The sequence below is a fragment of the Prinia subflava genome, chromosome 8 (assembly GCF_021018805.1).
Source record: "Prinia subflava isolate CZ2003 ecotype Zambia chromosome 8, Cam_Psub_1.2, whole genome shotgun sequence".
NCBI lineage: Eukaryota > Metazoa > Chordata > Aves > Passeriformes > Cisticolidae > Prinia > Prinia subflava.
The window spans coordinates 20,641,117-20,663,931 of NC_086254.1; the positions used below are offsets into that span (position 1 = coordinate 20,641,117).

A 22,815-nucleotide genomic window follows, 5' to 3' on the forward strand; every position below is an offset into this window, starting at 1 on the left:
TGTTTCTCTGTGGGGAGCTGCTGGCCTGATGTTCTCACCTGCCCTTCGGGCAGCCATGGGAACCTCGTGCCCAGAACGAGTGTCCCAGTGGCAGCGTCTTTCCACAGGTATTGGCACCGCTCCCTGAATCCTCGCAAACTCATCGAGGTCAAATTTTCCCACCTGAGCAGGAACATGACTATGCAACGTACCACGAAGCTCTACCGGCTGCCCGAGGTGGGTGCCAGCCGGGGGCAGGGTCAGGAGTTGCTCCTCTCTGGGCAAGGGGAGAGGCACAAATGTCGTGGTCGAGGTCAAGTCCTCTGCCTGGACACCCAGGGTTTGTTCCATGTAGTAAATGACTCTGTCAAGCAGTTGTGCTTTATTTAATCTTTATGTATTTTTGCCTGGGTACCTGCATTTTAAGGGCGAATTCTTGCAGTTAGAGGACCCTGTGAGCTTTTGTTTGCTGGTGAGTCATAGCCTGTCGTCCTGGTAAAACGAGCAGGCAGATGTGACAGCCTTCATCTGTCCAAACACAGCCTCGGTGTGACCTTGGATCGGGTTAGTCCCTCATTCTTCAGTCACACTGATCACTTCTGGCACTGCAGTTGTCCTGCTGGGGAAGTTGCCCAGCTGGAGATGGAAGAGGAAAAAAACAAACAAACTGCATTAAAATTGCCACCACCCTCCCCGACCTTGTTGGCTCCTTTCTGTCAGCCAGAGCTGCCCCTTCAGGGTGGAAAATGCTGCTTTCATGCTGGGCAGCTCCCAGCTCCTGCCTCCCACAGCCACACAGACAGCAGTTGCTGGGCTGGAGCTACTGGTTTTTGCAGAGAAACTCAGCCCCAGAGCAGATCTGGGCTTGCTGAGCCATCCCAACCCTAGATTAGTAACTGAGGCCAACTGGGAATACCATCTTGTGGAGCCTGGGACACATCTCCCAGCCCATGCCCGCTCTAAGTGGGAACAGGAACCTGGAGGGAAGCAGATTCTGTGTCGTTAGAGGGTAGGAGATCACTTCCAGTGGGACCTGACCTGGTACTTGGGGATTTGGGACATACTGTGCTCTCTGTGATCTTTGCCATCAGTCTATCACATCCATCCTTCGCTGGGCCCGCAGGGCTGGGGGGCTGAAAATGGGCTGATCTAAGCAGAGAGTGTCTCTGTGCTGCTCCTTGGAGAGCCCTTGGGTGACGAAAACCACTGTGCAAGCAACAAAACAACTTGTCCCACTTTCTGCAGACTCCCAAGACTCCCGGCTTGCGGCCCATGGAGCACAAGGACATCTCTGCTGTGCACAAGCTCCTGACCGAGTACCTGAAGCAGTTCCACCTGACACCTGTGATGAGCCGAGAGGAGGTGGAGCACTGGTTCGTACCTCAGGAGAACATCATCGACACCTTCGTGGTAGAGGTGAGGGGCAGGAGCAGCATGGGAGGGGTGTTTTCCTGGGCTTTTGCCTCTACTGGAGCTGCGGGAACGATCAGGGAGGAGCTCCATGCCCCTCCAGGATGGGAATTTGCTGGAGGATGGTGCCTCCATCCTAGGCCCTGAGTCTCCCTGCAGCCATTGCTCCAACTGGGAGAGCCCCTCTAAGGCTCTGGCCAGGATTTATCCCAGCCTGACAGGTTGTGATGTCACCTCTGCCTTTCAGAGTGCCTCGGGAGAGGTGACAGACTTCCTGAGCTTTTACACGCTGCCCTCCACCATCATGAACCACCCGACTCACAAGAGCCTGAAAGCTGCTTATTCCTTCTACAACGTTCACACCAAGACGCCTCTCATCGACCTCATGAGCGACGCGCTCATCCTCGCCAAGTCGGTGAGGGGGGCAGGGGTGGGCTGGCACTGTGGCACCCTGGGCACGCAGGAGCTCACCAGGAAACTCACTGGGCAGCTCGCTGCAGGCTGGCCACCCTTGGCTTTGTGGGAAGGACTAGTTCCCAGGACTATAAAAATCCAAATCTGGAAGGATCTGCCACCCAGGAGAGGGATGCAGGGGTACCCTGAGCCTTCCAGCTTGTGGTGAGCTGAGCTCAGAGTGTTACTCATGTCCTACAGCAAACAGTCCTGTCGTAGTTGAGTTGATGAGGACACCAAGGCTGAGCTCTTCCCTTTTTCTGGGATTCCGAGCTGGGCAGGAAGGGGGGCCAGGCTGCTCACAGGTGGAAGGAACTCCTTAGCACAAAAGCAGGAACTGATGGCTTCGTGTCTCCCTGTGCAGAAAGGATTTGACGTCTTCAATGCACTGGATCTCATGGAAAACAAAACCTTCCTGGAGAAGCTGAAGTTTGGGATCGGGGATGGGAACCTGCAGTATTACCTGTACAATTGGAAGTGTCCCAGCATGGCTCCAGAGAAGGTCAGTGCTGTGAGGAGGGCTCTCATGCCCTCAGCCATGGGGACATGGGTTTGTTGTCACCCACACCTCAGCATTCCACCCCGCCGGTGTCCTTGCAGTGTCACACAAGGATTGTGTGACATCCCCCAGGTGATGGGTGAGTCCCTGTGCCATCTCTAGTGCCTGCACACAGCGTGTCCCTGCAGAAAATCCCTCCACAGTCACCTTCCAAAGCTGGTTTTATTCCTGGACTAGTGCAGGTTCAGTCCCTGCCCTCACACCAACCTCTTCCCTCTGAGGAAGGAGGCCAAGCACAGAGGAGGCAGCAGAGGGCTGTGGGTGACAGAAGTGACAGCGGGGGTTGTGACAGTCACCTGTGATCCCTCACAGGACCCGGGTGTCACTGCACAGTCCTGGGTGTCAGTGTGTCCTGGTGGAGTGGGAGGAGCAGCCACCCCTCTGGAGAGAACAGACAGGCTGGAGCAGGACCTGTGGCAAAGGGGGCTGAGCCATGGCATCCCAGGATGTCATTTGTCCCCAGGGCCAGCAGCCTGGTCCCCAGACCTGCTCTCAGAGCTGTGCTGCAGCCCCATCTGCCTGCCCTGGGCTGCTCTGAGGCAGCACCTGGTTGTTACTGTCCTCCACACCAGAGAAGTGATTCAGCACCTGTCCAATCCACGGCCACCTTGCAGAGGATAGTGCTTGAGAACCAGAATCTGCCCAGCTACATCACGCTCATTAATACCTAAACAGCTAATTAATGCCTTGATGGCAGTCACAGGGCTTTGGTTCCCTGGTGTGAAGCCAGATCTGTCTCTGGGCACAAGCCTGTGCCCTAAACCAGCCTCACTTGCCTGCTGAGCCTCTGGGAAGGCCCAGGAGGTGTCAGTAATCCCTTCTTTCACTGGGAGAGCTGGGATGTGGGAGAGCCTGATGCTGGGAATGTTTCCTGTGGTGGGGCTGCCTCTGGGTCAGAGTGCATGACCAGCCACCAGCATGTCCTGGAGAGTCCCCAGCAGTGCCAGCTGCCTGCAGAGGGACCTGTCCAGGGACCAGGCTCTTGGTAAGCAGCTTCTCCCAAGTCACAGAATCATGGAATGGTTTGGGTTGAAAGGGACCTTAAAAGAGGACCTTGTTCCATCCCTGTCCTGGGCAGGGACACCTTCCACCTTCCCAGGCTGCTCCATGCCCTGTCTGATGTGGCCTTGGATACTTCCAGGGATCCAGGGGCAGCCACAGCTGCTCTGGGCACCCTGTGCCAGGGCCTGCCCACCCTCACAGGGAGGAATTTCTTCCCAATATTCTGTCTAATCCTGCCCTCTGGCAGTGGGAAGCCTCTGCCCCTTGTCCTGTCACTTTAGGCCCTTGTCCAAAGTCCCTCTTGGAGCCCCTTTTGGCACTGGAAGGGGCTCTAAGGCCTCCCTGCAGCCTTCTCTAGGCTAAACAGCCCCAGCTCATGGGAGAGGTGTTCTATCCCTCTACTCATCATGAGCTGAGAAACACCCTTGCCTCATGAATCAAGGCTGTCTCATAACCTGACGGGGCTTGTCACACCCCAAACATTGGTCATCTCCCCAGATCAGAGCTGGGCAGGGCCCGTGTGTGCCACATTCAGCCACAAACCCAGGGCTTTGCTGCTCTCAAATACCCCAAAACCCATGGGGAAACCCACACAGACAGCACTGAGCCCTCCCAGCTGCATCCATACACTTCCCGAGCCCTGTTTCCATTGCTCCCAGGTTGGATTGGTGCTGCAGTAAGGGAGCCCTTGCCAGGAGAGCGTGGAGGAGCCGGGCCTGTGGAGGTGCTGCCCTCATCCTTTCTGCCAAAGCCGGACCCACGCCAGGAGAGGGGGACCAGAGGCGCTGCCCCCGCTGCCATCAGCCACCTCCTTGTTTGATTTCACTGCATCCTGGTAAAGACATGATCAAGGAAATGTAACTGCTGAAACTAGATCATGATTGGCATATAATGGATTTAACGGGTGAATAATAAAAATATATATTATATATATTTTAAATCTTTCCTGTTCCCAACTGCCATGAGTTGCATTCGGCTGCTGAAGGTCACCACTGGGCTGCTGGACCGGGACTTTTCTCCATGGGGACAGCTGAGGTTGATGCTGTGGCGCCCATGCTGGAGCACTGGGACGTGGTGGCTGCTGGCCAAACCCTCCTGCCTGCCCTGAGGGTGCTTCAGGCTCTCCCCTGCTCGGCTCTTTGGCCCCGGTTTGCTCCTGGCTCCATTAACAGGGTCCCCCCGCGGGCTCGGGAGCACGTCGAGATTCCTTTCAAAGGGCTATTTGTGCAAGCGATGCCTTGTCCCATCTCCTGCCCTGCCACGGAGACTCCAACCCCTCCTGAACCGAGGGGCAGCAGCGCCTGAAGATCCAGGGGGGATTCGGCTCCGGAGCGTGTCCGGCACACCCCGCTCTGCTCAGACTCCTGGGGCTCCTTCCCCTCAGCCTCCCCCGTGGGGCTGTGAGCACCGAGGGATGCTCCACTGCCACTGCCACACCTCCGGCCTCTCTGCTCAGCTGCTGTTGTCTGGAAGCATGGAAATACGGATATGTGCCATCAGCCTCACCCCGGAGCTTCAGCCTCGCCCGCCCCCGGTGCCTCCACCGCCAGCTCCCGGTGTCACCTCGTGCTGTGGGATCCGCCGAGAGAAAGGAAATGTTTCAGTGAAAACCTTCATCCCTTCGAGATCTTTTGGGAGAGGAGTGCCCGGACAGCCTCCTGCTGTGTCCTGAACCTTGTCCACCCAGAGCCCCGAGATGCTCCTGCCCGCCCAGCCAAAGGTTTCCAAAGCTGCACACCAAGGCCAAGACCCCGTCTATGCACTCTCATGCCTCCCTGTCCCTTCATGTCCCTGTCACACCCCATGGCACCACGGACCCTGAGAGCCTGTGCCCACCCCAGCCTGGACCTGTGGGGCCTCGGTGGGGACTAGGAGCCCATCACATCCCCCTGGCAGAGCCATCACATCGCCCCTGCTCGGGGTCCTGTGTCACCTATGCAAGTACCTCTGTGTCTCCTCCTGTGTCCCTGCTGTCCCGGGCTAGGGGAGGCTGGATGTGGGTGGGGACACCCCATGGGACCCTCCCCCTGTCCCCATAGCAGGTTTGAGAGCTGCTGCAATGAATCCCCCCAGCTTCCATGGGTGCAGTACCCATGGGTGCTTGGCAGCTCCCCAGGGCACCGCTGATTTGGGGGTGGGCTCAGCCCTGATCCACCCACAATGGGCCCCGGGGGGTGACAGGGACACTGGGACAGGCTCTGTTAAAATAAAACTTTTATTTGACTGGCTTGATCCTAGGGTGTACATCTGTGACTGTCACTGGTGCCAGAGCAGAGGCTGGGAATGTGTCCCCACCTGGGAACAATGGAGTGCGTGGTGGCAGGGTCCCCTCAGGGACTCCAGGGTGATGGCACCGTCCTTGCACCCCAGGAGAGGGGCTGGGATCAAGTGGGGCCAGGATGGTGAAATGTAGTGATTGCTGTCACCCATGTCACCCCTGTGGGGCTGTGCTGGGCTGTCCTTGGCCCAATCAACCCATCCTGGTTGTCACAGCATCTCTGTCCCCTCAAGGAGGAGAGAGCAGGGCTCCAGCAGATCGGGTGGCACTGGGGAACAGGGAGGGGAGCCCCCACCCCTTTGGGTGTCACCACAGACAGGTAAGCAGTGTCCTCAGACTGTCCCCACGCAGGGTGCCCACCCAGGGAGGAGCCTGTTGTCCCCCACACGGAGACACGATGTCCCTCCCGTGGGCACCTCAGGGACACAGGGATGCCCCTCCTGTGGACACCTCACAGGCTCTTGCATCGGACGTGCACGAAGAGCGTGGCGGGGGACAGGGACGCCCCGTCCTTGGAGAGCAGGTGGATGTGGCGGTACCCTGGGGACAGACGGGGGCTCAGCGGGTGGCAGGGGGCTGTCCCCGTCCCTGGAGGGCAGCGGGGTGGCACCTGCACCCACCTTGGCGCATGCTGGGCAGGGGCAGCGTGAACTGCCCCACGAAGTCGTTGCAGGAGGTGCTGTCATAGTCCTCCACCACGAAGCGCACCAGGGCCAGCTCGGGCACCCGCACCTGGAACCGCAGCGTCTCCTCCCAGCGCGGGTTGAAACCTGCCGCGGGCAGTGGGTGTGGCCACCGGGGACTCCGGGGCCACCAGGGCCACCCAGTGCCCCGCAGGGACCAGCAGGACCCTCCCTGTCACTGCCCCTGCCCCGCCTGAGCTGCATCCTGCACTGGGGGATGTGGGGACTGGGGCAGGCTGGGGCTGAGGCCACAGTGGGGTGTGCTGGGGAAAACGGGGCCATACTGGGGCTGTGGTGGAGTATACTGGGGGAGTGGAGGTCATGGTAGGGGACTGGGAGTCATGCTGGGGCTGTGATGGGGTGTACTGGGGAAAAGGGGTCCTGATGTGGCTGCAGTAGGCTATAGGGGGAAATAGGGGTCATACTGGAGCCATGGTGGAGTATACTGGGGAAAAGGGAGCCATACTGGACTGGGCTATACTGGGAGAAAAGGGCTTGTACAATGGCTGTGGTGCAGTATACTGGAGGGCTGGGATTGTACTGGGACTCTGATGGGATATACTGGAGGAATGGAGGTTATGTTGGAGCTGGGCTGGACCATACTGGGAGAATGGGAGTAATACTGGGGGAATGGGAGTCATACTGGGGCTGTGGATACTGGGGAGAACGGGCCCCTCACTGGGCTTGCAGGGGGTGTACTGGAACAGCACCCTGTAAGGGAGCAGCACTGGGAAGAACTGGGACATGACAGACCCTGTCACTGGTGGGGATCTGGCTGTACTGGGGAGGGGGCACTGTGCACAGAGGGGACTGGGGTGTCCTGGGCACTGGGCCAGCTGGCTGTGGGTGCCCAAGGCACTGTCCCTCACAGGGACCAGGGTGCCCCTGGCATCAAGGTGTCCCTGGATCAGGGTGCCCTGGGGTGTCCCTGGGGACCAGGTGTACAGAGGAACCCTGGGGTCAGGGTGTCCTGGGACACTCCTGAGCATCGGGGGGCCCTGAGGTGTCCCTGGGGGTCAGGGTGTCCTGGAGCACCCCTAGAGATCAGGTTCCTTGGGGTGTCTGCAGGGATCAGGGTGCTCCAAGGGACCTTGGGGACCAGGCTATCCTTGGGCATTCCTGGGGTTTGGGGAGTAATAGGATTGTGAGAGGTAAAAGGTAATTGGATGTCCCTGGGGATCGGGGTGCCCTGGAGTGTCCCCGTGGGTTCAGGTGTCCCTGGGGGTGCCCAGGTGCCAGCACTCACCATTGTTGAGCTTGTGGTGGGTTTGTTGCTTGGCACAGTCGGCCGGGATCCCGTGGATCTCCACACGCACGAAGGGATCCACGATGGAGCTGCCCTTGTCCCTGTTCAGCTTGGGCAGCTGCTGTGCTGTGATCACCTGTGGCACAGGGGACATGGGGACAGGGACCATGGGAGGCCAGGGGGACGTGGGTATGGGGAAATGGTGCCCCCAGGAGAAGGGACGTGGGTGGCACTTGCTGGGCTTGGGGACACAGTGAAAAGGAGAGAGGTGGCTGATGCCACCCAGTGGCTGACACCAGCTGGATTTGGGGACAGAAGTGTCATGGGTGTCACAGTCAGGAATGGAGTGAGGAGGAGGGAGGTGGCTAGTGCCGTCCAGGAGAAGGGACATAGGTGGCACATGGCTGGGGACAGGGTTGGTGTCCTCAGAAGGGAGCAGATGGCACCCAGCCAGGAGTGGGGATGGCGTGAAGAGGAGGGAGGTGGTTGGTACCACCCAGGGGAGGGAACATGAGTGGCATGTGGCTGGGTCCCCAGAAGGGATGTGGCTGGCACTTGGCTGGGACTGGGGAGGGGTGGGGAGGAGGGAGGTGGGTGATGCCATCTCAGAGAAGGGACATGGCTGATACCAGCTGGATTTGGGGACAGGCTTGGTGTCACCCAGGAGTAGAGACATGGGTGGTACCCAAACAGATGTGAGGGGAGGGTCAGTGTCCCCAGCAAAGGAAAGGTTGGTGGCACCCAGGAGAAGATGTGTGAGTGGCACTGGGGTGGACATGGGGTTGGCAACACCCTGAGGGGACACGGGTGGCACCTGGCTGGACATGGGGTTGGTGTCAGCCAGAAGAGGTTGGGTGGCACCTGGCTGGGAGCAGGGTTGGTGCCACCGGGGCAAAGACGCAGGTGGCACCTGGCCAGGCATCGGAATGTCACCAATGCTGTGACCCAGCAGGGACATGGGCGCACCCACCCGGGGCTGGGGCCAGGCTCGGGGGTGTCCTCACCCTGACGTGCAGCGCCAGGCGCCGGGAGCCCTCCCCGGGGGCGCTGCGCAGGCAGGGCGGCTTCAGGACGTAACCGCAGCGCCCGTTGGGCAGGAAGCGCCCGGCGTTCAGGTCCATCTCGTACCCCGGCGTCTGGAAGTTGAGGGCCACTGTGGGGACAGCAGGACGGGCTCTCAGGGTGGGTGACGGCTCCAGGGGCGGGTGCCAGGTTGGGGATGGGCCTGGGGTCTCACCCAGCTGGCAGCCAGCGTTCCACATCTCCTGGGGGTTGTAGTTGGCAGAGTTCATCTTGAGCCCCAGCGGGTACACACGGCTGAGCTGGCGGGTGTTGTACCGGATCAGTGCCGGGCCTGCGGGGGGGACACGGCTCAGCAGGGCCACTGCACCCTCGGGTGCTGCTGGGGGCCCTGACAGCAGGTGATGGGCCCAGGGACACCGACAGAGCCTGCCCAGCTGGGTGGGCCTGAGCCTGAAATGTGACCCAGGCCCTGAAATGAGACCCAAACCCTGGACCTTGAACTTGACCCCAAACCTCTGACCCTGGATCCTGATCTCAACCCCACACATTGACTTTAGACTCCTGACCCTGGGCCCTGACCATGGAACCCTGACCCTGACCCCAGACCCTGACCCTGATCCCTGGACCTCAGACTCCAAACTAAAACCTCCAAGCCTATGCCCTGACCCAGATCCTAATCCTTGACCCCAGACATTGACCCTGGCCCCAGACCCTGAACATTGACTCAGATCTGAATCTCAGGCTCTGACTTCACATTCTGACCCTGACCCCCAGCCCTTGACCCCAGACCTTATTCCCAGGCCCTGGACCCAGATGCCAAACCCTGATCCCAGACCTCGATCCTGGTCGAGTGACCCCAACCCTGGCCTCTGGTCCCAGGCCCTGCCAGCAGACCCGAGTCTCACCCGTCCATGGCAGCCTGGGTGAGGCCAGTGTGACCCTGACTACCACCCATGGAGCCACCCTAGAGACAGAGTCCATCATTCTCAGCCCCATCCTGCATCCCAGTGACTCAAGTATGGACCCACCCTGTCCCCATCCCTATCCCCATCCCTGTCCCCATCCCTGTCCCCATCTGGTGGCCCTCACCTGCCTCCTTGATGAGTTTCCGTGCCTTCCTCTCGCTGAAGGAGGAGATCTGGCAGGGCTGGGGGTGGCGCAGGGCCTGGGCCAGCCCGGGGAAGGGGACAGCCTGGCAGTACACCACCAACGCCGACAGCTCTGGGGACACCTGCGACGCATCCTTGGCCTGCGGGAGCCACCGTGGTGTCAGGGACAGCCTGGCCCTGGTGGCCCGAGGGTCTACAGAGCCCCTCCCCTGTACTGCTGAGTGCTGAGACCCCCAAGGCCATGGAGACCCTCAAGGCAGTGGAGACCCCAAGGTGGTGCAGAAGCTGGGGCAATGGAATGAAGGACCACGGGCTGATGGGGAACCCAAGCAGGCTGAGAACCTGAAATCATGGAGAACGCAAGGGGATGGACAGCCCAAGATGTTAGAGACCCCAAGATGAGGGAGACCCCAAAGTGTTGGAGAACCTGAGGTGATGGGCACCCTGAGGTGATGGAATACTTGAGGTGACAGAGACCCCAAAGGGATGCAGACCCCAACAGGTCACCCTGGTTGTGGAGGCCCAACATGATGGAGAACTTGAGAAACCAAAGTGTTGGAAACTCCAGGAACAGGCCACCCAGCCCAACAGGAAGAGGGAGGGACAGCTGAGGGGTCCCCAAGCTCAGTCCCCTCTTCCACTCACTGTCCCCCCAGCACCCGCTCTGTCAGCCCCCCCAGCTCCATCCAGGACCCACCTGCAGAGGTTTGATCTCCTGCAGCGACTGCAGCGACTGAAAGAGGAAAGAGCAGGGCTGCAGCGGGGGATGGCAGAGCTGGCAGCGCTCAGCTGGGACAGTGCCAGGATGCTGGGGTCCCCTGGCTCCACCAGGATGCTCTGATCCATCAGGACCACCAGGGTGCCGTGGACACCCAGAACCACATCCCTGGGGAAGCCTCTTACCCGCCGGGGGCTTCTCTCCTGCACCTTCTCCTCCTCTTCTTCCTCCTCTTCCTCTTCCTCCTCCTCGGGGTCCAGAAGGGAGGTGATACCCTGGGGCTCCTGCCACAGCTCTGGCAGTTTCTTGCCCTTCACCAGGATCTTTTCTTTCAGCTGCTGCAGGAGGCAGGTCCAAACTCAGGGCTTGGAGGGGACATGGGGACACTGAGGTGGGTGTGCAGGTGGCCTTACCTCTGGTGAGGGGAGATGCTGGGGGTCCTGCCCCTGCAGGGGCTGTGTCAGCAGCCTTTCCCCCAGGATGGCCTTCATGTGCCGGGCCATGGTGGCCTGCTGCTCCAGCCCGCAGTGGTTCTCCAGGGACAGGATGACGGGGTAGGGGGATTTCTGGGCATGGGGATGGGCAGCCCTCAGCACCTGGCACCGGGCATACAGCACCCGGCACCCTACAGCCAGCACCCAGCACCCCACACCCGGCACCCAGCACCCCACACCCAGCACCCAGCACCCCACACCCGGCACTCAGCACCCCACACCCGGCACCCTACAGCCAGCACCCAGCACCTCACACTTGGCACTCAGCACCCCACACCCAGCACCAGGCACACAGCACCCGACACCAGGCACTCAGCACTCAGCACCCCATACCCGGCACCCAGCACCCCACACCCGGCATTCAGCACCCTCAGGGCTGCCGGCCTGGCTCACCTCGAAGGCAGAGTCGCGGATGCTCTCGATGACGTCGCGGAAGAGGATTTTGGAGGTGAGGGTGTGCCCGTGGTAGACCACAGGCTCCCCGTCCGGGCCCTCCCAGCAGTCCAGCTCCACGCAGCGGCACCCTGCCCGCAGCGCCCTGCCACCACACCGGCACCTGATGAGTCCCTGTCACCCGTGAGCCACGGGACCTTCAGGGCTCTGCGGGACCAGGGACACCCACCTGACGTAGGCTTCGGTGCTGCTGGTGCCGCCGATCTGGGTGCGGGTCAGGTAGGTGTTGTGGGAGGAGGAGATGAAGTAGTGGCTCAGGGGCTGGCTCATGTCCTGGTGCACCTTGGTGTGCTCCTGGTTGAGGATGTCACCGGCAGCCGACAGCAGGTACATCATGAAGCCATCCAGCATCATCAGGTCCTGCCGCTTGGCTGCAGGACACGGTGGCAGGTGTCACAGAGGTGTCACAGGTGTTACAGCATGGTGCTGGCAGGGTGGCACCCTGGGGACTTTCCCCACTTGGAGGTCCCAGTGGTGCCAGGTTCACCCCTGACCTGGCACTGTGGCACTCAGGGGACCTGTAAGTTCCCTCGTGTCCCATCTCCATTCTGATGTCACTCATTCTGCTGTCACACACTCACTCTAGATGTGGCATGGTGACACCCATGAGGCGTGGAGGTTCCCTGTCCTCACCCTGATGTCCTCCCAGTGCCATGTCATCCCAGACCTGGCACCATGGCATCCAGAGGAGGCCCCCTTTGTGTCCCATCTGCCGTCTGATGTCATCCTCCTAGTGTTACATCTACCTTAAGGGTGCTACTGTGACATGGAGGTCCTTCATCCCTACCATGATGTCCCCTCTCCTCCTAGTGCTGTGTTCACCCTGGACCTGCCATGGTGGGACCCGAGGAAGACAGAAGTCCCTTAGCAGTGTCACATTCATACCAGAGCTGGCATCACACCACCCATGAGACATGGGAGTCTCATTCCCACCTTCACACCCCCTGTCCCCACAGTGTCACATCCACCAGGTACCAGCCAGGCCCTGTGTTGGATGGGGGGCACCCTGGGAATGGGCACCAGGACAGGAACAGAAGCCTTGGAGGACCCCACACCCATTTGGGGGGGTGATGCCACCAATCAGAGCCCCATCCCCATATCCATGCCCTCCCGTGGCTCCAGCAGTGCCCGTCCCACGGTCCCACACCTCACCATACCCTTCTCGTTGAGCTCGTAGGTGCGGATGATGGCGCGGGCCTGGCGCAGGCTGCAGTCCTCGCCCTGATCCCGCAGGAAATCCTGCAGCTCCTCGGCCGACAGGACCCGGTCCTCGCCCGAGTAGCGCCCGAAGAGCTCCTCCAGCTCCGGCCGCCGCAGCAGCCGCCGGCAGAACTCCTCCAGCTCGCGGCCCTCCAGGCGCTCGTTGCCCGAGTGGTCACACTCCTGATGGGACAGGCCAACCCCAGGGACTGTCCCCTCCCTGTGTGGATGGGGTACAGCCACCCCCTGCCTTGTGCTGCCTGTCCCCTGGAGCTGGCAGTGCACGTGGGATGAGTTTGGGGGGCTCAGCTGCTGTCCCCTCTGTTCTCCCATCTGACCCTCCACTCTGGGAGGAAGCAGAGCAGAACTCTGTGCCTCAGTTTCCCTAGGTGGAAAGGGACCTTGGGAGATGTCCAGAGGGACAGCTCTCCACGGGGAAGAAATGTCCCACCTTGGGGACACATGGAACAGTGGCTGGAACAGCTCATCCCACCTCACCCCTCTCCACCATGTGCTCCTGGTGGCACCCAGCCACTGGTGGCAGTGGGTGGCTTTGGTGTGAGGAGTTTGTCAGTCCTCTGTGCTGGGGAAGGTGGTGACAGCAGCGGGCACAGCGGCTGGTGCAGCCCAGGACGGGTACCTTGAAGAGCTTGGAGGCGTAGACATCGTCCATGTCGATGTTGAGCATCCTCAGCATGCTCTTCACCTCCCTGAAGGACATCTTGTTGTCCTTGTTCCTGTCTGCTCGCTGCAGGACCCCATGGATCCAACTGCACCAGGATAAGGAAACCTCCTGGCGTCACTCGCAGCTGTCTCCACCCTGTCCCCGAGCCCCCAGAGCTCCCTCGAAGGATACTGGTCGAGCTTCTCCATCTGGCTCATGGCCTGCAGCCGCCCCATCAGCTTGGTGAGCCCCTGCACCCAGTGCCGGGCGTCCTCCTCGCCGCGGGCGGCCAGGTCGAGGTTCTTGCGGCGGCCCTTGAAGGCGAGGGTGAAGCAGTGGCGCTCGGGGAAGGCGGCCCCGTGCTGGCGCAGCCCCTCGGACTGGCGACCCTCGCGCACCCGCTCGATGTGCGCCACCGAGACTGCGGGGACACGCGCGGGGTGGGGAGGGACGATGGGCGCGCTCCCCCGGCGGGTCACCCACCCGCGGGCATCCTGCAAGACAGCCCGGCTGCTGAGGGACACCCGCGCGTCCCCGCAGGGGACAGGGCTCGGCTCCTGCCGCTGCCTCAGCCGGGCTTAACCCGCTAATCCCAGGCGAGACAGGAGCCGTGGCCGCTGTCCCTGCGGGGACGGGGACGCTGGCACGGGATGGAGCCGCCCTGCAGCGGTGCCAGCTTCAGGCTCCCATCCCAGATGAGAGGGTGGGAAGAGGCGGGTGACGCCGGGGAGGGGGACAGAGTCTGGCCGGGATGGAGACGGGACCTTGTGCTGACCCCAGGGCGGGTGGGGAGGGGTGGGGGCTCTTACAGCTGCGCATGGGGTGTACTGGGAGGCACTGGGAAGTGTTGGAGGGCTCTGGGAGCCACTGCGTGTTCACTGTTGGAGTTCAAGGACAGGGTGAGGGTCCATATTCTGGGCTGGATTCATATCTCGGGTGAAGGTCTGGATCCCAGGCTTGGGATGCAGGTCCTGGGTTGGGATCTGGCTGCTGGGTGGGAGTCTGGGTCCTGGACTGGGGTCTGAGTGCTGGGGATGTCTGGGTGCTGGGTGGGGATCTGGGGTCCAGGTCACAGGTGGAGATCCAGGCAGGGATCTGGGTCCCAGGAGGCATCTAGGTCACAGGTGGGGGTCTGGGTGGGGTCTGGGTTGTGGAGTTCCATGTCCCAGAGTGGGTTCTTATTAGGGGATTTGGGTTGTGGGCTGGGGTCTGGGTCCTGGGTTGGGGTCTGGAACTCAGGAGAGGTCTGTGTTCTGGGTGAGGATCCAGGTCTTGGGTGGGGGTCTGGGAAGTGGGCTGTGGTCAGGGTCCAAGGTGGGGCTCCAGGTGGGGTTCTGGATGCTGGAAATGGATTGGGGTCCTGGGTGAGGGTCCAGGTCCTGGTGTAGGGTCTGGATCCCAAGTGGGACTCCTGGATTGGGGTGTGGGTCTCACATGGTGTCGGGATTCTGTGTGGGAGTCCAGGTCTCAGGCTGTGGACTAGGTCCTGGATTGGGATTCAGGTCCCTGGTGAGTCTAGGTCCTTGTTGGGGGTCTAGGGGTGGGTTTGGGGCACTGCCCAGGTCCTGCCCCTCCCTGCAGCTCATGGCAGTGCAGGATGTGCCCCAGTGTCCCCAAGCCCCACGGGACAGTGCCAGCACTCACAGCTCTGGGGAGAGTGGGTGCGCCTGAAGCGTCCCTCGAAGCAGACGGTGACCCCGTCCTCCTGCAGGCGGAACAGCCGCTCCCTGTAGCCCCCCTTGGCCTTGACCTTCCACAGCAGGGACCCCTGGAGCATCCGCTGCACATCCTCGTCCTCCGTCAGGCCTGCGGGGACCAGCCTGGGCTGCCGGGGGCTCTGGGGGCACTGGGGGTACTGCAGGGTCTAAGGGGGCACTGGGGGTTCGGGCTGGGAGGGGGGGGTTGGTGCACATCTGTGTGCACATCTGTATCCTGTGGGATGGCATGGGACAAAAGGGACAGGAGGAACAGGAGGGATGGGATGGGATGGGATGGGATGGGATGGGATGGGATGGGATGGGATGGGATGGGATGGGATGGGATGGGATGGGATGGGATGGGATGGGATGGGATGGGATGGGATGGGATGGGATGGGATGGGATGGGATGGGATGGGATGGGACAGGAGAGGGTGAGATGGACAGGACAGGCTGATGGGATGGGATGTGAATGGCACAATGTGACAATGCAGATGGGACAAGATGGGACAAGATGGGACAAGATGGGACAAGATGGGATGGGATGTGAATGGCACAATGTGACAATGCAGATGGGACAAGATGGGACAAGATGGGACAGGTAGGATTGGACAGGAAGGGGTGGGGCAGACTGGACTGAATGGGACAGAGTGGGCAGGACAAACATGACAGGACAGGGTGGGACAGGGCAGGCAGGGACAGGATGGGGCACATGGGACAGAGGAGATGGGATGGAGTGGAGCAAACAGGTTGAGATGGGGCAGAATGGGCTGGGATGGGATGGCATGGGACACCATAGGACACCATAGGACAGGGCAGACAGGGCAGCATGGGATGTGATGGGACAGACGGGATGGAACAAGAATGGGCTGGAATGGGACAGGACAGGCAGAAGAGGACAGACAGGACCAGCCCCTCCCCTTGGGCCCCTTTGGAGCACAGTGTGGCTGGTCAGGGGGGACAGGACAGGACACAGCAGTGGCACAGCCCAGCTGCTAAATCCCAGCAAAGCCTCCCAGATCCTGCATGGAGAGTGCCAGGACGGTGCCAGCAGCAGAGCTCAGGCTGGGAACAATGACAGGGTGGACTCGGGGGACTCGCGGGCCCATGCCTCAGCCAGGACTTTTCCATCTATTCACAGAGTGGTTATTTCCTCCCTTTTTTGTTTTGGCAGTCATTCCTAACATCTCCAGTAGCCACATCCTGCTCTGGATGGAGATTCCACTCCTGGGATGGGAAAGGGTTTTGGGGCTCCCAGGGACATCCTGAGCCAGCCACGGCCTCGGGGTGGCTGCCAGCACCTCCAAGGTGCAGGATGGAGGGCAGGTATGGACACTGGCAGGGATGCAGGGGGGTGTGCACACATGGGCACAGGTCCATGGGCACAGGGATGGACACCTGGAATGTCACATCCACGGGCACAGGTGTGTGGATGCACAGGGTGCATTGTGCACGTGGAGGCACAGACACAAGGACACAGGGATGCATGGATGAAGAGATGCAGGCATGTATGGGTACACGGATCTGCAGATGCAGGGACAGATGAACACATGGATGTTCAGGTAGGTGGATCCACAGGTGCACGGGTGCATGGATACCTGCACATGTGGATGCATGGACACAGATGCTCAGTCACGTGGAATCACAGGTGCACGAGGACACAGGGATGCACTGATACACAGATGCATGGAGACATGGGAGCAGGGATGCATGGATGCACAGGTGCATGGATGCACTGCTGCCAGGACTCATGGACATGTGGCCATGTGGATGTGCAAGCTTTGGGGTGCATGGACAGGCAGACACATGGTGGTGCAAGGATACAGGGGTGGGTGCTCCAAGGCACTGAGGGATGCATGGACATACAGGTGCTGGGATGCAGGGACAGATGGACACACAGATGACGGATATAGAGGTGCAGGGACAGACGGACACAGGGACACACAGACAGACACAGGACACACAGACACACACGGACACATGGAGCTGCAAGGCACACAGCCCCGTGTCCAAAGCCACGGGCACAAGGCCAGAGCTGGCCCTTCCCACTGCTCCCCCTGCGGACCAGGCTGGCCGCTCCCAGGGACACACCCTGGCCCTGCAGGGCACCCACTGCCCCTGCTTAGGCTAGCAAACCCCAGGTGCCCACTGTGCCTGGGCAGCACCCCTGAGTGGGGAAACTGAGGCAGGGTGTTGGGGACCATCCCAGGGAGTGGGACCTGAGCCTTGGGGACAGGAAATACCCTGAGCAAGGGGGCTCCTGTCACCTGTGATGTGGCCAAACCCTGACCCTGCTGTCCCCCAACGGCTGGGGCGATACACAGCTATTTTGGGGTGGCCTTGGGGACCCCTCCCATCCCAGGGGACCCTTCCCTGTGTGAGGGAACCCGTCCACCCGGGGGACCCTCCCTACCAGGGGGGCCCTTCTGTCCCTGGGGGCCCCCACCCTGCCATGGGGGCCCCCACCCTGCCATGGGTACCTATTCCTGCTGCAAGGGTCCCCACCCACTTCGGGACCCTCCCAGGCACGGAGATCCCTCCCGGACCCCTCTGGCACAGCCCCGACGGAGTTTCTGCCCGGTTCCCCCCGAACTCACCCATTTTCTTCAGAGCCCTCCCGGGCCGGCAGGAGCCACCGGCACCGTCTGACGGGGCGCGGAGCTGCCCGGCGGCGGGACGCGCCTTCCTGCCGCAGATCATGACGCGGGACCCCCGGTACCGCCGGTTTCCCGGTGTTCCCGGGACTCCGGTGCTCCAGGTGCTCCAGGTGCCGCCGGTGCCCCGGATAGTTCTGCTGCTCCCGGCACGCCCGGTGCCCCCGGCCGGTGTAACCGGGCTGGGCGGTGGCGGAGGTCGGGACTGGGGCTGGACTGGGGCTGGGCGGCCGGGCCGTGACCGGGGCCGGCCGCAGGGAGGGACCGGGAGGAGCCACACGGCTCCCGGGCGCTGTTAACCGTTTGTGCCGGCCCGGGGCGAGCGGGGCTGCCGGGGCTGCCCGGGGTGGGACCGCCCCGGATCCGGGCTGCTCGGGGCTCGACCTGCACCGGGACTGCTTCAGCACCGGGAACGGGCCGGGTCCCGACGGGCACCCCGGTATTCGTTCCTGCCGGTCCCGGGACAGACCGGGAGTCCCCACTGCTCCCCGCAGGTCCGCCCGCACCGGGGACCCGCCCAAGAGACACAGCGGTCACCACCAGGGACCCCGCTCTGCCCGGGGCCACCCTTGCCAGTGCCACCCTGGCAGTGCCAGTGGGCACCCAGGACACCCCCCTTTGCCATCACACCTGGGGCACCCGGTCCTGCCGTGCCAGCCCTGTCCCCAGCTCGTGGGCAGGGTGGCACCGGGCTGAGGGGCCACAGGCAGGTGCCGGCACCTCCAGTGACTGTCCCCACTGGTGGCACACCCAGGGAGGGGCAGCAGCCTGAGCTGGGGAGTGCCACTCCCCGAGCCCCACGTGTGTGTGTGTGTGTGTGCGTGTGTGCGTGTGTGTGTGCGTGCGTGTGTGTGTGCGTGTGTGCGTGTGTGTGCGTGTGTGTGTGCGTGTGTGTGTGTGTATGTGTGTGTGTATGTGTATGTGTATGTGTGTATGTGTATGTGTGTGTGTGTATGTGTATGTGTGTATGTGTATATGTGTATGTGTGTGCGCGCGCGCGCGCGTGTGTGTGTATGTATATATGTGTGTGTCTGTGTGTGTGCATGTGTGTGTGTGTGTGTGTGCGTGCATGTGTGTGTGTGTGCGTGTGTGTGTGTGCGTGCGTGTGTGTGTGTGTGCGCGCGCGTGCGTGTGTGTGTATGTGTATGTGTATGTGTGTGTATGTGTATATGTGTATGTGTGTGCCCGCGCGCGCACGTGTTGTGTGTGTGTGTGCATGTGTGTGTGTGTGCGTGTGTATGTGTATGTGTGTGTGTGTGTGTGTATGTGTATGTGTGTGTGTGTGTGCGCATGCATGTGTGTGCGCGTGTGTGTGTGTATGTGCGTGCGTGTGTGTGTGCGTGTGTGTGTGTGCATGTGTGTGTGTATGTGTATGTGTGTGTGTATGTGTATATGTGTGTGTGTGTGTATGTGCGTGCATGTGTGTGTGCATGTGTGTGTGTGTGTGTGTGCAGCCCTGTACACACAGATCCCAGGATCGTTTCAGGTGGGAGAGACCCCCAGGATCATCGAGCCCAGGCTGTGCCCGAGCCCCACCTTGTTCCCAGCCCGGAGTGCCATGTCCAGTTGTTCTTGGGCACCTCCAGGGATGGGGACTCCACCACATCCCTGGGCAGGTTCTTCCAAGGCCTGACCACCTTTTCCATGGAGAAATTCCTCCTGATGTCCAGCCTGACCCTCCCCTGGCCCAGCTTGAGGCCGTTTCCTCTTGCTCTGTCCCTGGTTGGTGTTTCCCCACAGCCACCACTGAGGATGGGTGGGGCAGGAAGGGATGGGTGACTGCAGGCTTCTTCCAAAAATCCAGAGTGTCTGGGGGAACAGGGAGGCCATCCCAGGCCTGGCTGGGCTGAGGGGACCAGGAGCTACAGGACAGGAAGAAAAGGTGACTTTTCCCAATGCCAGACCTCGGTGGGACAGTTGGGCATCCAGGGGTGAGAGCAGGGCAGACTGGAGCAACATCTGGGCAACATCTGGGCACCTTGAGTGATACCTGAGTATCCTGAGGTGACTTCTGGACACTCAGGGCAGCATCTGGGTACCCTGGGGGTTGCTGGAATATACTGAGGGAACATTGGGGCATCCATGGCAACATCTGGGCATCCTGGGTGATGTTTGTGTGTCCTGAGCAACATCTGGACACCCAGAGCAATAAATGGACACTCCTGGGACAATCTGCTTATCCCAGAGCAACATCTGGAGGCATCTGAGCAGCCTGGGACAGTATTTTAGTGCTGTAGTTCAAGACCTGGGCAACTCCTGCAACATCTGGACAGCTGAGGACATATCTGTGCAGTCCCTGGCCTGTTTGGGGGGGGATAAAGCTCTTACTGAATACTTTGGAGACAGGGGGACACCAGAGCCACCCCAAAAATACACTTGCAACCCACATTACCAGGCTCTGCTCCAAGTTCTCCTCCTCCCGTTGAAAGTGCATTCCCAGGAATTCAGCAACAAATGCCTGGGCCCGCTGAGATGAGCGGGATAAACACCTCCGGCTGCAAAATCCGCAGCACGAACAAATCCCCGTGCGGTTCCTCCCCTCCCGCGGCGTTGCTATTTTCTCCCGGCCGCCAGCGGGTTGGAAGGGATCCCACGGAAAGCGGCCGCTCGCATTCCCGGCCGCTTATAGCACAGCACGTGTCCCGTGAATCAGCGCCGGGATTCGGCTCTGCCGGCAGCTGGAGCCAGCGAGGCCCTGCCGCTGTTCCGAGCAGGAATCCTGAGTCAGAGCTCGGAAATGGCCGCAGGTTTAACAGGCTTTGCTGCTTTTATTCATTATATTTATTATTATTTAGTTCGTTTTATTTATTTATCTTCGATTGGCAATGGAGATGTTTCCCCAGGTGATGTGGATGAGATTTAGGAGGGTTGTGGGGGTGTTGACCCACTTGGATTTGGGATTTGGAGGTGGGATTAAGGTTGTAAAACGAGTGTGAGGAAGGATGAAGCCAGCACAGGGATGCTGGAAGCTGCTCTGCATCCCAGTCCCAGGATCCAGCCCTGGGCCAGCACCGCAGAACCTCCCCACAGCACCCCAGAACCTCCCACCTCCCCAGGGCACCTTGTTCTGCCGGGTCACACATGTCCCCATGTCCCCACAGCTCCCTGCCTTCAAGGAAAGCCCTTGGAGCAGAAGGGGAAGGAGCTTCACCTTGGGGGCTCAGAGACCCCAAATTCTGCCCCTTCCTTACTATCATCATTAATTAAGTTGGATAATAATTACCAGTGGATAAAAGTATCCAGTGAATAAAAGAACAGTGGCTAAAGTTGGGTAATAATTAACAATGGCTCTGCCTGACCCAGCTGTCCCTCCCCATGCAATGGGACCCTGCTCCTGCCCGGTGCCCCAGTGACACTGTCCCAGTGCCATGTTCCAGATCCCCTGTGCAGTGTCCAACTCCCCCAGTGCAGTGTCCAGCTGTCCCAGTGCAGTGTCCCAGTCTCCTGGTCATTCCCCTGGGACCTTTGGTAGGTGGCTCTATCGCATTGTCCCCATGCCTGGTGCATTGTCCTGGTGTCACAATGCATGGCCCCATGTGTGGCCCCAGAATCCTGGATGATTATCACAGAATCCCAGAAAGGTCTGGGCTGGAAGAGACCTCAAAGCCCACCCAGATCCACCCCTGCCATGGGCAGGGACACCTCCCACTGTCCCAGGCTGCTCCAAGCCCTGTCCAGCCTGGCCTTGGGCACTGCCAGGGATCCAGGGGCAGCCACAGCTGCTCTGGACACCCTGTGCCAGTGTCCCAGAGCATCCCTGTGCCCCAGCCCTTCCTGCCTGCCTTGTCCTGCTGCCCAGCCCGGGTTGGTGTGCCCTTGTGGCACACTAAGCACTGTCCCTGTGCCTGCAATGTCACAGAGCTCTACCACTGCCCCATTGCACTGTCCTCTTGCACAGGGTCCCTGGGACGTGGCTGCAGTGTCACTGCACTGTACTGACACATCAGAGAATGTCCCAAAGCACTGTCCCAGGGCTCTGTCCCAGTGCTCCATACCTGGGCTCTGGCCTGGGACACAGACTGGCTGTTCTGGGTGCTGGAGCACTGTCCTGGGGCACTTTCCTCAGACACCGTTTCACTGTCCCCATGCAGTGTCCACGGCACTGTCCCCATGCTCCATCTGGGTTCACCTGTCCTGGTGCAGTTTCTCTATCCCTGTGTCCTGTGTCACTGTCCTGGTGCACTCTCTAACTATCCTGGAGCACTGTCCTGTGCCCTGTCCCTGTCCTGTCTCACAATGTCCCACTGTCCCTGTGCAGTCTCATTGTCCTGGGTCACTATCCCTGTGAACTGTTCCCTGTCCCGCTGTCCCTGTCCTCCTGTTCCTGTCCTGCTGTCACTCTGTCCCTGTCTGATTGTCCCTGTCCCACTGTCCCCCTGTCCCTTTCCCTGTCCTGTAGTCCCTGTCGCTGTCCCAGTGGCCCCTGTCCCACTGTGCCACTGTCCCTCTGTCCCTGTGCCACTGTCCCTCAGTCCCTGTCCTGCTGTCCCTGTCCTACTGTCCCACAGCCCCTGTCCCTCTGTCCCTGTCCCTCTGTCCCAGTCCAAAAGTCCCTGTCCTGCTGTCCCTGTCCCTGTCCCTGTCCCCCTGTCCCCATATCCCTGTCCCTGTCCATGTCCCTGTCCATGTCCCTGTCCCCCTGTCCCTGTCCCTGTCCCTGTCCCTCTGTCTCCCTGTCCCCCTGTCCCTGTCCTTGTCCCTGTCCCGCTGTCCCTGTCCCTGTCCCTGTCCCCCTGTCCCCCTGTCCCCCTGTCCCCCTGTCCCCCTGTTCTCCTGTCCCTGTCCCTGTCCCCCTGTCCCCCTGTTCTCCTGTCCCTGTCCCTGTCCCTGTCCCGCTGTCCCTGTCCCTGTCCCCCTGTCCCCCTGTCCCCCTGTCCCCCTGTTCTCCTGTCCCTGTCCCTGTCCCTGTCCCGCTGTCCCTGTCCCTGTCCCTGTCCCCCTGTCCCCCTGTCCCCCTGTCCCCCTGTCCCCCTGTCCCCCTGTCCCCCTGTCCCTGTCCCTGCAGTCCCTCCCTGTCCCCGCCAGGGGGTGCCCTGCCCCGTCCGGCCGGCAGGGGGCGCGCGCGCGCCGCGCTCGGTGCCGGGAGTGGGGGGGAGGGGCCCGTTACGGGAGGCGCGCGCTGATTGGGCGCGACAAGAAGGGGGTCGATGGAAGGCGAGCGCTGATTGGGCGCGGCGCGGAGGGGCCGATGGA

The 22,815-nt window shown here is 61.0% G+C and overlaps 2 protein-coding genes across 3 annotated transcripts in view; one reads left to right on the top strand and one right to left on the bottom strand.

Moving 5' to 3' along the window:
- NMT1 (N-myristoyltransferase 1) overlaps positions 1-5,626 on the top strand; it is a 17,971-nt gene extending 12,345 nt beyond the window's left edge. The window contains exons 8-12 of the mRNA XM_063403920.1: positions 108-216; positions 1,225-1,395; positions 1,637-1,804; positions 2,207-2,344; positions 4,063-5,626. Coding sequence (XP_063259990.1) covers positions 108-216; positions 1,225-1,395; positions 1,637-1,804; positions 2,207-2,344; positions 4,063-4,083 — 607 coding nt within the window. The 3' untranslated portion in view covers positions 4,084-5,626. The remainder of the gene's footprint in view (positions 1-107; positions 217-1,224; positions 1,396-1,636; positions 1,805-2,206; positions 2,345-4,062) is intronic.
- Positions 5,601-17,863, bottom strand: PLCD3 (phospholipase C delta 3). Of its 2 annotated transcripts, none has more exons than XM_063403905.1 (16): positions 17,566-17,863; positions 14,916-15,077; positions 13,464-13,765; positions 13,248-13,377; positions 12,565-12,790; positions 11,577-11,778; positions 11,348-11,492; positions 10,874-11,056; positions 10,646-10,798; positions 10,440-10,475; positions 9,723-9,882; positions 8,848-8,964; positions 8,615-8,763; positions 7,611-7,746; positions 6,302-6,451; positions 5,601-6,221 (listed from the first exon to the last, which is right to left on the bottom strand). In XM_063403905.1, exons 2-16 carry the CDS (start codon positions 15,057-15,059, stop codon positions 6,133-6,135), a joined length of 2,322 nt encoding a protein of 773 aa, XP_063259975.1. In that variant the 5' UTR covers positions 15,060-15,077; positions 17,566-17,863; the 3' UTR covers positions 5,601-6,132. The 2 variants fall into 2 exon arrangements, with proteins under 2 accessions (XP_063259975.1, XP_063259974.1); XM_063403904.1 differs by having other exon boundaries at positions 10,874-11,026; positions 13,464-13,692; positions 17,566-17,862.
- Between the last annotated feature and the right edge of the window lie 4,952 nt (positions 17,864-22,815).

What these genes read in the sequence shown, in the direction of transcription:
- PLCD3 (XM_063403904.1), bottom strand. Translation starts at nt 17,668, where the DNA reads ATGATCTGCGGCAGGAAGGCGCGTCCCGCCGCCGGGCAGCTCCGCGCC. An exon ending in GAGGGCTCTGAAGAAAATGG is followed by an intron (nt 15,078 to 17,565) that starts GTGAGTTCGGGG and finishes TGGTCCCCGCAG; the next exon opens with GCCTGACGGAGGACGAGGAT. An exon ending in GAAACTCATCAAGGAGGCAG is followed by an intron (nt 8,965 to 9,722) that starts GTGAGGGCCACC and finishes TCCCCCCCGCAG; the next exon opens with GCCCGGCACTGATCCGGTAC.